The 16,280-nt window shown below is 39.2% G+C and overlaps 1 protein-coding gene across 2 annotated transcripts; it reads right to left on the bottom strand.

Annotated features, from left to right (window-relative positions):
* Positions 1 to 7,377: 7,377 nt before the first annotated feature.
* LOC129163493 (trichohyalin-like) lies at positions 7,378 to 11,805 on the bottom strand. 2 transcript variants are annotated; one of them, XM_070551852.1, is made up of 2 exons: positions 10,700 to 11,805; positions 7,378 to 10,474 (listed from the first exon to the last, which is right to left on the bottom strand). In XM_070551852.1, the coding sequence occupies exons 1-2, from the start codon at positions 11,678 to 11,680 to the stop codon at positions 7,460 to 7,462; spliced, it is 3,996 nt and encodes a 1,331-aa protein (XP_070407953.1). In that variant the 5' UTR covers positions 11,681 to 11,805; the 3' UTR covers positions 7,378 to 7,459. The 2 variants fall into 2 exon arrangements, with proteins under 2 accessions (XP_070407953.1, XP_054597235.2); XM_054741260.2 differs by having other exon boundaries at positions 7,378 to 11,805.
* Positions 11,806 to 16,280: the final 4,475 nt, after the last annotated feature.

Raw genomic sequence — 16,280 nt, 5'->3', positions numbered from 1 at the left:
CTCTTAATCGCTTCCAGTTGAACTCAAATTGAGGGTTCACGAGACGTCTGGTGGAGGACCGCTGTGAAGTTAGCAAGAAGTTGGACGTTATATATTCGACAGACATTGGTTTACACGGTCAGCGATAAGTCTTCATGCCGTGCACAGCGGCATAGAGAGCGGTTAGCTGAATTCCGAGGACTCGCTATAGGGAACGGTGGTTCGCTTAGGGACTATCAACAAATTTGTAGTCCTTTGTAAACGAGTACAAAAAAATTAAAAGCTTCCAGAATAATTTGCTAAATGACTCAAAATTATTTCTAAATCGTTTTACTAAACTACATTTACAAGACACAACAGTTTTAACACGTTTCACACAATCTGATCTTTTTTATTAGGATTTTTTTTCAATAGCTCCTAGGTAAATCAGTCTAAATGTAAAAAAAAAAAAACATGTCTCAATGTTGTTACTAAGCCAGACCAATGAGACACAGCAGTTATTATCACGTTTCACAACATCTGACCATTTTTATTAGGATTTTTATTAATAATAAAGTGATTTCTTTCAATAGGTCCTATGTTAATTGCTCTAAACACCCAAAACCATTTCAAAATGACGTTACTTAGCCAGACCGATGAGACACAGCAGTTTTTAATCACATTTCACAAGATCTGATCTTTTTAATTAGGATTTTCATGAAAAATTCTGTGATTTCTTTCAATACCTCTTAGGTTAATTGATTTTAATACCCAAAACCATTTTTCAATTATGCTACTACGCCAGACCAATGAGACAGCAGTTTTTATAACATTTCACAAGATCCAATCCAAGTAATTTTTGTCAATAGCTCCTAGGTAAATCAGTCAAAAAACTCAAAACCATTTCTCAATGGTGTTACTAAGCCAAACCAATGAAACACAGCAGTTATTTTCACATTTCACAAGCTGTGATCATTTTTATTAGAATTTTTATTTTAAAAAAAGTGATTTATTTAAATAGCTCTTAAGCTAATTGCTGTAAATGCTCCAAACCATTTCTCAATGCTCAGCAACACAGCGTCAGGCCATTGCAATTAATCTTTGACCTCAATCAAACCTTTCCTCCCACAAATTCTTAGGTGGGATGCTCTTTCTCCTGTCTTGGAGTCGGGATCTAGTCGATGGTAACCTTTCTCAATCAGAACGTCCTTCGTCACCACCTGGCTTGATATCAAGTTGTAGTCAATCGCATTGGTACGCAGTCCATTTAATTTCAATTGGACTCGTGTTTCAGGTGAACATTTTCATCAGTAAGTGACAAGGCCAAATTCTCTCTAATCTAGTCATGTGCCATGATGGGGTTTATGTTTTACTCATCGACATAGATGTAGGAGAGGGGATATTTGAAGTAAGACTGACCCTCTGAAGGAATAATGTGTGACCCCCACGTCTTTTTCACCTGCAACCCCGTTAATCCTCGAGTGATAATGTGAGGAGAAATGAGAAAGAAAACACCTCTAAAGGGCGAATCTAAAATAAAAACCGTCTAGTTTCTGTACAATTGTTCAATCAATCAATCAATCAAATTTTATTTCTAAAGCGCTTTTCAAACAAAGTGTTATTCAAAGTGCTTTACAAAATGACCCCAGATTCCCATAACAGGTTAAAAACATCAACAAACATATGCAATCACACGCACACAAACACAGACTCACACACACACATGAGTAGAAATTATATTAGGCTGAGTCCAGATGAGCCAAGTATGGTAACGCAAGGAAACGCCATCAGAGGAGCCGTCTGTCCCGGCAGCATCAGGTCTTCCACACTAAGTCAGGGCGCTCAGTGGAGGGGGAGCATAGACCCCCACCTGTAGAGCGCCCAGGAAGCTACAGTCGACCACCGCTCCCGGGACAGAGGGCCCCCACAGAGGAAACACTGGATTAAAATGAGTAAAAATGTAATAAAAGAGCTAATATAAATGACAACAATTAGAAAATAAGTAATAAATAAAATCATATAGACAGTAAAATAATAATTGTTGAATATTACATTATTTCTTTTTCTGCATGCAATAATTTTTACCAGACAATTAAAGATACTTAACTTTAAAAATTGGGCATCTTTCACCTCACATAATTAATGTATTTGTATAGCGCCTTCTCAGGGTTCCACAACCTCCCAATGCGCTTTACAACACAATCAGTCCTTCACACACACATTCACGCTGGTGGGGATGAGCTACGATGTAGCCACAGCTGCCTTGGGGCGCACTGACAGAGGCGAGGCCTGCCATACACTGGTGCCACCATTCCCTCTGACCACTTGCCCAAAGACACAACAGCATTCTCTGGTCGGAGCCGGGATCGAACCTGTAAGCTTGCGATTACTTGACCTCCTGAGCTACGTCTGTCCCATGGGACATGTAAGCGTTGTAAACATTGCTTGTGGTGTACCACAGGGTTCAGTATTTGGTCCAAAGTTATTTATTCCATATATTAATGATATTTGTAAGGTTTCAGAAATATTAAAGTTTGTAATGTTTGCTGATGACACAAATATTTGTTGTTCATGGGAAAAATTAAACAAACTAATGGAAATACTTTTTGCAGAAATGTTTAAAGTAAAAAAATGGTTTGATAAAAATAAATTATCATTGAATTTAAGTAAAACAAAATACATGTTATTTGGGAATAACAAAGTAAACACCCAAATTGTGATGAATATTGATGGTGTAACTATTGAAAGGTTGAATCATTGTAAATTTCTGGGTGTTATATTGAATGATAAAATTAGTTGGAAACAACATATAAAACATATTCACAACAAAACTGTAAGAAGTATTTCCATATTAAATAAAGTGAAACATTTCCTGGATCGCAATATACTTCACATGTTATACTGTGCACTGGTGCAACCATATTTAAATTATTGTGCAGAGGTCTGGGGCAACACTTATAAAACTACATTATCACCAATAATAATATTACAGAAGAAAGCCATCAGGATTATTAATAAAGCGGGCTATAGAGATCATACTAACAACCTGTTTTTGAAATCACGAGTATTAAAGTTTACTGACCTTGTTCAATTTTTGCCATTACAAATAATATATAAAGCTATTGACAAACTACTCCCTGGTAATATACAAAAGTATTTCTTATATAGAGATAAACAATATAATTTGAGAGAGGAATGGAATTTAAAATACCCGTCTGTGCGAACAACAGTAAAAAGTCAGTGCATCTCTGTTTGTGGAGTAAAATTATGGAATGAATTAAATAGTGATTTAAAGCAATGTCCAAGTATGACCCAGTTTAAAAAATGGTACAAAAATATGGTCTTCATGAGGTACAGGGAGGAAGAGGGATTTTGACTCAAAAAGATCCAATGAGTTGTGTGAGGGTGTAAGTGTACAAAAGAAAATGGGGTGTGTTGTAAGTATGTGTAGTAGGGAATGTTAATCGCTGTGTGGTGGACAAATGGAAAAGGTATGTGGAACAATTTTGCATGGGCCATTTCACTATAGATGAATATAGAAAATTTATGATGAATTAGGAGAACGACATTGTTCCTTTTGATCTTGAACAAATGGGAAAAGGGGGTAGATTTAATGAGCACTAGCTTCCTCCTACTCCTTTTCGAACAAAATATGTTAATTTAATTTTTGTGTGATTATCAGTGTGATTTTATTTTTAATGTCTACAATGACTTTGTTATTATTACTACTGTTATAATAGTTATTTTCATTTTTATTATAATGTTCAAAATAAAGATTTCATTCATTCATTCATTCATTCATTCATTCATCATTCATTAAAACTTCAGGCAGTGGAGCCCTAAGGGGTGGCCGATGACTGTATATAACGGACAAACCCTCCACACCGTCATCCGTCACTCCAGGAAAATACAAAAATGAGTTGAGAGTGGGGCTTTGAGGGTGGAGGCAGATGATCAACTCCCATCAAACTCTGAGCCGATGTAGCTACGTGCTAACTGAGCTAACCAAACTAATCAGCGCACTCAACTGAGACTGCTCTAGTAAGGGTGCATAATGACCTCCTAATGGCTTTTGACACTGTAGACCACAACGTTCTACTAAACAGGTTAAAGGCCCTGGCTGGGATTTCAGGTTCTGCTCTAGACTGGCTCTCTTCTTATCTCACCAACAGAACATTCACAGTGAAGTTCGAAACCTTCTCTTCAGATACTGCCTCTCTAACGTGCGGGGTCCCTCAAGGTTCAGTTCTAGGGCCTCTACTATTCGCAATCTATATGCTTCCCCTAGCTGGCATTATTCAGTCTTTCCCAGACATCTCCTACCACATCTATGCTGACGATATACAGCTCTACATGTCCTTTATGCCACACCAGTTGGACAGGCTGGCCACCCTTGTACTCTGCCTGACCCAGATCAGTAACTGGCTGTCCAGCAACTTTCTTGTCCTCAGTGCTAACAAGACAGAGACCCTGATCGCTGCACCACCAGAACTTCAGCCAAAAATCGAGCAAGAATTGCCTCTTTTTGCCCATCAGCCAAGGCCAACATTAGAAACCTAGGAGTTATTTTTGATCCGGTTTTAAGTTTAGACTCACACGTCAAAACCATCTCCTGCTCTTGTTTCTCTCAACTGAGAAACATTTCAAAAGTCCGTAAACTGGTTTCTACTGCAGATCTGGAAAAAATAATCCATGCCTTTGTGTCATCACGCTTAGACTACTGTAACGCTCTTTTTACTGGTCTCAGCAAAACCTCCCTCTCACGTCTTCAAGCCATCCTAAATGCAGCAGCCAGACTCCTAACCAAATCCAGCAGACAAGCTCACATCACTCCAGTTTTACAGTCCCTCCACTGGCTCCCGGTAGAATATAGAATTCAGTACAAATCTTTCATCCAAATCTTTACTAATTTAGGGTGCACATTCATGATTCTCACAGAATGAACCATAATGATTGATGTTGGCGACCCTGATGTTGGTGACCCCCCTTTTGCCTCTTGTAAACATATAAATTTATTTTCATCTGTTTTTTGTCACATAGTTAGAAAGTCAAACTCTCCCCTCCTCTTTTTTATCCGGGCTTGGGACCGGCAGTGGCAGAGTTAGAGAGTTTTTTTTTTTTGCTTTTATTTTAGTTTATGATTTATTTATTTATTTATTCATTTATTTATTTATTTATTTATTTATTTGCTTTTTATATTTTGTTTTTGTTTTTTGTGTTAAAGTTTTAGTCCTGACCTATAGAGCTCTTAACAACCAGGCTCCAAGCTATCTGAGCTTTTATCCCCACACATCACCTCTCGGAACCTTAGATCCACATCTGAAAACCTCCTGGCTGTTCCTCGAACCAGACTGAAAATCAAAGGGGACAGCGCCTTTCATACTATTGCACCCAGGCTTTGGAACAGTCTACCTTCAAATCTCCGTCTCTCTAACACTGTAGAGGTCTTTAAAAATCATCTAAAAACTCACCTTTTCATCCAGGCGTTCCCTCCCTAAATGTTCTAAAAGATGGCTTTGTTCGGGTTCACTTCTTCACTTTCTTTTTACTCATGATTTTATTTACTATTTTATCACTGCTATTGTTTTTCTGATGTTTTTATTGGTTAGAGGTATTTGCCCTGATCTTTATCATGTTGTACAGCGCTTTGTGATTTATATCTGCGAAAGGCGCTATATAAATAAACTTTTACTTACTTACTTTTGTTTTTGCAGGGATGCAAATGAATCCTTTAGAATCTCAATCAGGCTCACGTTACTGTTTCTACTAGCCTAGTGAACTAGATCAAATTCTTGCTTTGCAAAGTTTGCTGTTCAGAGTTGTTCTTTGCTTTTGCTGCTCGACCTGCAGCTAAAACCTCTAGTGGGAGGGGCGCCATTGCTTTTGTAAGCATTTCGATTTACCGTGTAATTAGTGAGAAAACAGCAAAAAATTCTCTTTAATTGGCCTACCAGTTAATTCATGAATTACATATGTAAATAATCAACTAATCAATCAATGGATTCTAAAGAATGATATGGTCACCTTAACCCTCTGGAGGCAGGCGTTGCAGATTTGCAGCAGTTAAACCTACCTACCTGGTTACTCCACAGGCGTGTTTCATGAGCAGTCTTTAACTCAGAAGTTCCCCTGAAGGACTTAGTTGTTCGTCCTTTTATCAAAACTTATTTTGAGCCTGAGAGGGTACATTTTATTTATAATTACGTGTATGTTCGTAACACGTGTCCTCAGACTTCCGCACACGTTACACCCAAACGAGCGGTTCAGCCGTGGGAAATGTGGTACGTCTTGATTTTGGGGTGATTTTAGTTACTATGTCACCCAAACATCTTGACTTTAGGCCTCTTTAACACATGGCCACTCTCTTTTGCTAACAGGCAGGTCCCTTTCTAAAAACTAGTTGTTCTTTTGTTAAACTTCGTGTGGCCCAGACAGAAGCTTCCACAGACATGAGTGTTTAGGGTTTATGGGGGGAAACTGGAGCGCCCAGAGAAAACCCCACGCAAACACAAGTGTAGCAGTCTCAACAGACTCTTGTGCTGCCCGGTTTTTAAACTCTAACTATTTTATTTCTATCTGTATCTAACACAGCTATGCCTAACCAGGGCCCCTACCCAGTATATTTTCCAGAATAATCCATTCTTCTGTAAACTCTAAGTAATAGTTTAATTTTAAAGATGGTGGGCTAGTCCTCACCATCAACCTTCTAGAGACTTTTGTAACTGAGTCTGTTTCCTTCAAGGATTCTCGCTGCAGAGACACCTCCTGTGATTGTTTATGGAGATGTCTCTCAGCTAAGTCCTTCTGTCACTTCTGCAGTCGTTGTCTTTGGCAGAAAAATCTTCTGATCTACATTTTGTTTTCATTTCTTCATTGAAAGTCTTCATTTCTTCCACTTTTCTATAATTTTGTTTCATTTTCTTCATCATTTGCTGGACTAATGTCTCCATCTCTGAACTGTCTTATTGAATCTGACATTTTGTCTCTTGTGATCGTCGATTTCCTTGTGAAGTTGTAACGTGTTGTCTAGCAGAAAGAATGTCATTTTCAGATGTTTGTTTCATTTCCGCTAATGAAATGTTGCATACTTGCAAAACGTTTTGTTCTTCCAAAAGCTTTTCGCGCATTTCCTTGTCTTTCCTCTCACTGGTCAAATTCTCCAAATTAGTCTTTGTCTGTTCGTGAGCCTGAATTTGCTTTTCAAGTTCCTTTTCTAATCCTTCTACCTGTCTTTTGGCAGAAATAATCTCACTTTCATGTCTTTGTTTGACTTCATCCAACAAAACGTTTTGTTCTTCCAAAAGTTTTTCGCGCATTTCCTTCTCTCTGAGTTTGAAACCCTTCTCTTGGCGAACAAACTCATGAGTCGTCTCACAGATCAAATCTTCCATCTTAGTCATTGTCTGTTCGTGTGCCTGGATTTGCTTTTCAAGTTCCTTTTCTAATCCTTCTACCTGTCTTTTGGCGAAAATAAGCTCACTTTCACATCGTTGTGTTTCATCTAAAACTGAACTAGAACTGTCTGTTCGTGTGCCTGGATTTCTTTCTTAAGTTCGTTTTCAATTTCTTCTACCTGTCTTTTGGCTAAAATAAGCTCACTTTCACATCTTTGTTTTTCATCTAATAAAAGGTTTTGCTCTTCTAAACGTTTTCGGCGCATTTCCTTCTCCATGCGAATGAAACGCTGCTCATGCCAAACACACTGTTCGCACACCGTACTGCCTAAATCCTCACACTTAGTCTTTGTCTGTTCGTGAGCCTGGATTTGCTTTTCAAGTTCCTTTTCTAATCCTTCTACCTGTCTTTTGGCAGAAATAATCTCACTTTCATGTCTTTGTTTGACTTCATCCAACAAAACGTTTTGTTCTTCCAAAAGTTTTTCGTGCATTTCCTTCTCTCTGAGTTGGAAACCCTTCTGTTGGCGAACAAACTCATGAGTCGTCTCACAGATCAAATCTTCCATCTTAGTCTTTGTTTGTTCGTGAGCCTGGATTTGCTTTTCAAGTTCCTTTTCTAATCCTTCTACCTGTCTTTTGGCGAAAATAAGCTCACTTTCACATCTTTGTTTTTCATCTAATAAAAGGTTTTGCTCTTCTAAACGTTTTTGGCGCATTTCCTTCTCCATGCGAATGAAACGCTGCTCATGCCAAACACACTGTTCGCACACCGTACTGTCTAAATCCTCACACTTAGTCTTTGTCTGTTCGTGAGCCTGGATTTGCTTTTCAAGTTCCTTTTCTAATCCTTCTACCTGTCTTTTGGCAGAAATAATCTCACTTTCATGTCTTTGTTTGACTTCATCCAACAAAACGTTTTGTTCTTCCAAAAGTTTTTCACGCATTTCATTCTCTCTGAGTTTGAAACCCTTCTCTTGGCGAAAAAACTCATGAGTCGTCTCACAGATCAAATCTTCCATCTTAGTCTTTGTTTGTACGTGAGCCTGGATTTGCTTTTCAAGTTCCTTTTCTAATCCTTCTACCTGTCTTTTGGCAGAAATAATCTCACTTTCATGTCTTTGTTTGACTTCATCCAACAAAACGTTTTGTTCTTCCAAAAGTTTTTCGCGCATTTCCTTCTCTCTGAGTTTGAAACCCTTCTCTTGGCGAACAAACTCATGAGTCGTCTCACAGATCAAATCTTCCATCTTAGTCTTTGTTTGTTCGTGAGCCTGGATTTGCTTTTCAAGTTCCTTTTCTAATCCTTCTACCTGTCTTTTGGCTAAAATAAGCTCACTTTCACATCTTTGTTTTTCATCTAATAAAAGGTTTTGCTCTTCTAAACGTTTTTGGCGCATTTCTTTCTCCATGCGAATGAAACGCTGCTCATGCCAAACACACTGTTCGCACACCGTACTGTCTAAATCCTTACACTTAGTCTTTGTCTGTTCGTGTGCCTGGATTTCTTTCTTAAGTTCGTTTTCAATTTCTTCTACCTGTCTTTTGGCTAAAATAAGCTCACTTTCACATCTTTGTTTTTCATCCAACAAAACGTTTTGTTCTTCCAAAAGTTTTTCGCGCATTTCCTTCTCTCTGAGTTTGAAACCCTTCTCTTGGCGAACAAACTCATGAGTCATCTCACTGCTCAAATCTTCCAGCTTAGTCTTTGTCTGTTCGTGTGCCTGGATTTCTTTCTTAAGTTCGTTTTCAATTTCTTCTACCTGTCTTTTGGCTAAAATAAGCTCACTTTCACATCTTTGTTTTTCATCTAATAAAAGGTTTTGCTCTTCTAAACGTTTTCGGCGCATTTCCTTCTCCATGCGAATGAAACGCTGCTCATGCCAAACACACTGTTCGCACACCGTACTGCCTAAATCCTCACACTTAGTCTTTGTCTGTTCGTGAGCCTGGATTTGCTTTTCAAGTTCCTTTTCTAATCCTTCTACCTGTCTTTTGGCAGAAATAATCTCACTTTCATGTCTTTGTTTGACTTCATCCAACAAAACGTTTTGTTCTTCCAAAAGTTTTTCGTGCATTTCCTTCTCTCTGAGTTGGAAACCCTTCTGTTGGCGAACAAACTCATGAGTCGTCTCACAGATCAAATCTTCCATCTTAGTCTTTGTCTGTTCGTGAGCCTGGATTTGCTTTTCAAGTTCCTTTTCTAATCCTTCTACCTGTCTTTTGGCGAAAATAAGCTCACTTTCACATCTTTGTTTTTCATCTAATAAAAGGTTTTGCTCTTCTAAACGTTTTTGGCGCATTTCCTTCTCCATGCGAATGAAACGCTGCTCATGCCAAACACACTGTTCGCACACCGTACTGTCTAAATCCTCACACTTAGTCTTTGTCTGTTCGTGAGCCTGGATTTGCTTTTCAAGTTCCTTTTCTAATCCTTCTACCTGTCTTTTGGCAGAAATAATCTCACTTTCATGTCTTTGTTTGACTTCATCCAACAAAACGTTTTGTTCTTCCAAAAGTTTTTCACGCATTTCATTCTCTCTGAGTTTGAAACCCTTCTCTTGGCGAAAAAACTCATGAGTCGTCTCACAGATCAAATCTTCCATCTTAGTCTTTGTTTGTTCGTGAGCCTGGATTTGCTTTTCAAGTTCCTTTTCTAATCCTTCTACCTGTCTTTTGGCAGAAATAATCTCACTTTCATGTCTTTGTTTGACTTCATCCAACAAAACGTTTTGTTCTTCCAAAAGTTTTTCGCGCATTTCCTTCTCTCTGAGTTTGAAACCCTTCTCTTGGCGAACAAACTCATGAGTCGTCTCACAGATCAAATCTTCCATCTTAGTCTTTGTTTGTTCGTGAGCCTGGATTTGCTTTTCAAGTTCCTTTTCTAATCCTTCTACCTGTCTTTTGGCTAAAATAAGCTCACTTTCACATCTTTGTTTTTCATCTAATAAAAGGTTTTGCTCTTCTAAACGTTTTTGGCGCATTTCTTTCTCCATGCGAATGAAACGCTGCTCATGCCAAACACACTGTTCGCACACCGTACTGTCTAAATCCTTACACTTAGTCTTTGTCTGTTCGTGTGCCTGGATTTCTTTCTTAAGTTCGTTTTCAATTTCTTCTACCTGTCTTTTGGCTAAAATAAGCTCACTTTCACATCTTTGTTTTTCATCCAACAAAACGTTTTGTTCTTCCAAAAGTTTTTCGCGCATTTCCTTCTCTCTGAGTTTGAAACCCTTCTCTTGGCGAACAAACTCATGAGTCATCTCACTGCTCAAATCTTCCAGCTTAGTCTTTGTCTGTTCGTGAGCCTGGATTTGCTTTTCAAGTTCCTTTTCTAATCCTTCTACCTGTCTTTTGGCGAAAATAAGCTCACTTTCACATCTTTGTGTTTCATCTAATAAAACGTTTCGCTCTTCTAAACGTTTTTGGCGCATTTCCTTCTCCATGCGAATGAAACGCCGCTCATGCCAAACACACTGTTCGCACACCGTACTGTCTAAATCCTCACACTTAGTCTTTGTCTGTTCGTGTGCCTGGATTTGTTTCTTAAGTTCGTTTTCAAATCCTTCTGCCTGTCCTAGTTGTGGCTCGGTCTCTTGAAAACTGGTTTGCTGGGCAACACACTGTTGGGTCATTTTACTGCGTAAATCCTCCAGTTTAGTCTTAGTAATTTGATGTTTTTGAAATTCCTTTTGAAATGCTTTTTCAAAAAGTTTCACCTTTTGTTTGGCATAAAGAAGTTTGTCTTCAAACATGTTTCTAGGCTCTTGATGTGAAATGCGCATTTTTTTCAAGAGATCTTTATTTGGTTCTTCCTGTTTGTTTTTCTCAGGGATGTTCGCTCGCATCTGAGATATGGTCATTTGGTGAGCCTCCTTTTCATCCTCTAGCTCAATTTCAAGATGTTCAATCATTTCTTGGGTGGTAAGAACATACTTATTATATTTTTCTAAGAGTTTCTGGTGAGAAACTTTCATTTCTTCCAGAGCTGTCTTCGTCTCATCCATCTGTGTGAAGAGAGCCCCATTATCAGCTTTCAGACGCTCAATGAGTTCCTGGTTCACTTCTTTTGTTTGTAAGTGAGAATCTCTTTCTTCTCTAAATTTCTGTTCAAAATCTTCTGAAAGCTGGTTTATAATGGGAAAACTGGTTTCATTTTTGATGCTTTGTTCATTTGAAAACAGCAAATGATCATTCAGATTTGCTTTCAACTCTTCCATCTTTTGACTTTTAGTAAGAAAAAGCTGCTCAATTTGGAGTGTAAAGTTAGAAATTAAATCCATTTCAGCTGGCTGTTTATTAAACTCTTGGTCTATATACGATCCCATTTTTGTGGAAACAAGAGTTATTGTGGATGTTTGGAGTCCCTGATGCAAAACTTGTAAAAATAAGTCCTTAGCTAGTTGTATTTATTCTAATTTAAAAGAATAAATAAGATAATTTGATTTACTATGCAGGCCTTGTCACGCAGTGTCGCTCTGTGAGGTTTCTTGGAGGGAATGAACTGTGTGCCGTCTGACGACCTATTTATAGTGTTCCGAAGCCTTTATGACGTCATCAAAGGCTTTGATTGGTTGTTTTGCTCCTGAGGCTGCGGCTGCGCAGTGCTCTTCGCTGGACTCGCGAGATTACAAGATCCCTCGAGATTTCAGGTCACGGATCCGCCATTAAAGCAAAATGAAGAGAATCATGTTTGATATCGATGTTTGATGTCAAATATGATGTTGTTCCTCTCCACTGCCAGGATTAAAGCCATGAAAACACACCACTGCACTTCTGGAACGATGCTGTGCATAAATAAGTCGTTAGGTCACACGTAAGCTTCATATATATGAAATAGCATCGCTGCTGAACTTTTATTTTGAAATTTTCCAGTGACTTTACACTTAAACCGTGTGTGATTCTCTGGCTGTGTCCGAATCCAGAGGTAGGATGCTTGTGAGTACGGGTCCTCGCCGGTCTAGCAAGACCGGGTCCTTGCTAGACCGCTAAAACCGGAAGTCAGCAGCTCTGAATTCGGACAGTACTAGCCTCGTTTTTATTCCCGCCCCCAGGTCCAGTTGCTTTAGCTACCGTGACGGCGTCAAACAGGCTAACAAGCTAACAAGCTAGTCAGAGGTGAAAATGGATCCACGGCAGTATTCCCTTTTATTTTTGGTTTTTGAGGAGCTGCGACTGCTTAGTAAACGTCACCGGCCTTTGTATTTAAGGCTGAGAAGCAGCCATATCCAGGTAAAATTATTTTTTGTTTAGTGAACCAGCTTTCAGGCATTACATGTTAACTTTAGTGCTAGTTTCATTTATATTTTAAGCAACAGAAAGACATGTGGCTGAATATACACATTAGTATAGAGTAGACTAACATGCATATAGTTAATTTAACCTATATTCATCTAAAATAATTAATGGAATGACATTTTAGAAGTTTGTATTTGATCATAATGCTTGGTTCTGTGCATACATTTCATAGTAAAAGTAGCATTACAATGTGTTTAATGTGTATTGTCCTTTTCAACTTATGCCTAATAATGCCTAGCTCTCTTCTAAAAGTCTCAAGCATTTATACAGGTTTTTTTTAATTGTTTTATTGTTCTCTACTTTTCTTTTAACAGAACAGACCCCTGTACTGTAGGATAAACATGAGTGTGCCAGTCCTGGACCGTTTTTTTTAACCAGGAAGATCCCAGGCCAGATTTTCGTCTGAGCAGGGAGTCTTTTGTGGTGTTGCTAAATCTCCTGAACCAAGATCGGCGACATGGTTGGGGTGCCACAATCGAGACCCTGGTGTTTCTGTTCTGGTTGGCAAGTGGAACATCCTACAGGGTGGTCTCAAGAGTATTTGGGATGCCTCGCTCAACTGTCCACGACATCGTCCATCGAGTCACGGAGGATGTGGTCGCAATCCTCCACCAGGTCATTCACCTCCCCAAAACCCCAGAGGAGATGGAGGTTGTGTCTCGTGGGTTTGCTGGGCTGGCTCGACACAGAGCTTTCATGAAAGCAGCAGGTGCGATCGACGACTGTCACATTCGGATCAAGGCTCCGAGCGGTCCTGATGGTCAGTGCTACAGAAACAGGAAACTGGTCAGGATGCTTGTGAGTGCGCATTTTGAGGTCGATGACGTCAAAGCGCAGCGACGAGTACTGTCCGAATTCCAAGAATCCTCATTCTCGCGTCCTCAAACGCGTCCTCGCTCCACCCACATTTCGAGGATGGGTCTGATGGATCCTCACAGGAGCAAGGGTATCCCAGCATGCTTTGCGCGCCGGCCGCTGGACTCGACACTCGCAACAACGGCGGACGGAGCGGGACAGCAGTACAGCTTAAAATGTAAGTTAGTTAAAAAAATAGTGGTCAAAAAAATAAAATACGTGTTTGGGCACTTTTGGTTTGTTTTTTATATAAGATCTAATACCGCAAATTAGGGCTGTCGCGGTTGAGGAATTCCCCCTGCGGTGATTCAGGGTGGCTTAATATTGCGGTGTGCGATATTATTGCAGCCCTTTTTTATTGCAGTACTATCTAAACAATGTTTACACATTTAAAAAAGGTTAAAAATGCCGTGCCTTCTTTAATAACACTTTACTGAATGCAGATCAAAGGGCAGTAACAACACAGATCGCAGTAACGCTTGTTTCTCCGACAGTCGGAGTCCGACTGAACTTAAAAACAACAAAATTCAGGAGAAGGTTAAACTTTTAAATGCAAATTTGGCTGCAACATCTAACAAATAAGAAACAAGTCCCCATTTTGTTTAGTTGTTTAAAATCAAGCATAAAAAATTACATGTACCGTGCGCGCGCGCGCCGGGGGGCGGGCGCACTATCATTTCACTTTCACACACACGAATGACGGTGATTTATAGCTCGGTCACGTCCTTGTTACCCACAAGGAAAACCAGCATGTTAACTACGGTTTGAGAGAGGATCTGAGAGGGGTGGCAACATTTGCAGCAACACTGAAAACCCTCTCGGATGGTGCGCTCGTTGCACTAACACACACGTACTTGCGTGCGACTCTGGCGAGCAAAGGGAATCTCTCCCGATTATTGCTCCACCGTGTCACGGGGGTTTTCTTTAGGGTGGATGCATTCCTCCTGCAGGTAGCGAGTGAGCTCCAGCTCGGCTCAAACTCTCTTCGGGACGGTTGCAGAAGCAGTTCTTGTCCGGGACTTCAGCAGGTCTCCGAGCATTTATTTATTTATTTTTGCCGCTGGTGGCAGCTCTGTCTCGGCCAAGGACTCTGGCTGCGCAGCAGCTGACGTACTGAAAACCAAAGTGCTCCCACAGGAGCGAAGTAACGTTTCGTTTTGATACCAGTGCAGCCATCCTTCTCAACATGCATCATTGAGTTGAACCAAGTTCAGTAATCGCGGTGGCGCATGATGCAGCGCGGTGGGCTTCTTCATATCGCGATATTTCATTTTTGCGGTTACCGCGACAGCCCTACCGCAAATTGTTTTTTTCATGTAATTTAAGGCTAAAACATGCCCCACCGAAAACCAGCTTGAATGTTTAATAGGAAAAAAACCACCGTAAACTAGCTTGAACCCAGCAGGCTTTTTAAAAGAAAATAGCGGTAGAAAACTAAGCCGAAAGCGGTTCTGTTTATAGACATTTGTCGTTTGTGTAAGTACATTTTAAGCAGAAATCAGCGAGAACGAGCTTGTATGGTGGTCCCGTCATAATTCCTGTGTGTGTGTGTGTTTATTTAGCGAATAAAGCTTCTCATCATTTGTTTTAAGGTTAACACCCCACCGTAAACTTGCTTGAAAGTCTAATAGGAAAAAACTCACCGTAAAAGAGCTTGCATCTTATGTAATCATGTAACGAACGCCAAAAATAACGAATATTAAGTTTAATGTTTATTTAAGTTAATTTTTAAGAAACCACATTACTGATTTAATGTTTTTAATTTCATTTTAGGCGGAAAAAAAACACAGAACACAATTTTCATCTCCCATGTTGATAAATTAAAATATTGTTTATTGCATGTTTTATCAACTATGATTTATAATCTGACTTTGTTCTTCTATTCCTCTATTCTCATCCAGAATCAGTACCTTTAAGGAGCATCTGTAATTTCATTATGCCCACAGTGTTCTCTGTTGTTAAATGACAATAAAGCCTTGTAATTCTAATTCCCTTTGTCTGTAGGACTGCAAGTATCCAGGGTCAGGAGAGGGAGTCAGCGGAAAGCCCACTGCTGAAACCTGGCCCTGGTTTGTCCCCATGGACGAGGTGTTGGGACAGAGGCCTTCCACTATATATATATATATATATATATATATATATATATATATATATATATATATATATATATATTGTGAGAATGTAGAGCAGCCAGAAGGTCTTCAAGTTGAAAGAATTAGAGGCAAACTGCAGCACAGGGACATTTTTCCAGAGAGCCAAAATGCTTCTCCTGCATTTATTTCACCCCTTTCCTTTTACAGATCACCACATAACAAAAACAAAAACTCTTCAAGCCTCCACCTGGCTTTCTTTAAATACCCCAGCAAATCACACCTGCAAACAATCCACCCCAATCAGTGCTCCAACATTAAATCCAGAGGGAAATAAACATCCACATAAAGGTACCTAAATGTTAACATAAACAAAAGACAAAACTGTTTTTACAATACAAAAAAACATTTTCACATAAAGACACACTAAGACACATTTCAGTTAAAATATCCCCCATCACAGTGCCAGCAGACTACAGAAATAAATTACAGGGACGAATGGGAAATCATCCCTACCACTTCGTCACATATATATATATATATATATATATATATATATATATATATATATATATATATATATATATATATATTCATTCAAAATTTTTGAAATAAACACAAGCAAATGCAGAGCATAAACATAATGAATAAAAAACTGAAAAATCTGCCCCTTTTTACTAAAGAA

Source organism: Nothobranchius furzeri, chromosome 5 (assembly GCF_043380555.1).
Source record: "Nothobranchius furzeri strain GRZ-AD chromosome 5, NfurGRZ-RIMD1, whole genome shotgun sequence".
Classification (NCBI taxonomy): domain Eukaryota; kingdom Metazoa; phylum Chordata; class Actinopteri; order Cyprinodontiformes; family Nothobranchiidae; genus Nothobranchius; species Nothobranchius furzeri.
Note: the sequence above shows the minus strand (reverse complement) of the source record. Positions and strands in the feature narration are given on the sequence as shown.

Bases quoted from the DNA above. Each gene is read 5' to 3' on its own strand.
- LOC129163493 (XM_054741260.2), bottom strand. From the start codon at position 11,680: ATGGGATCGTATATAGACCAAGAGTTTAATAAACAGCCAGCTGAAATG.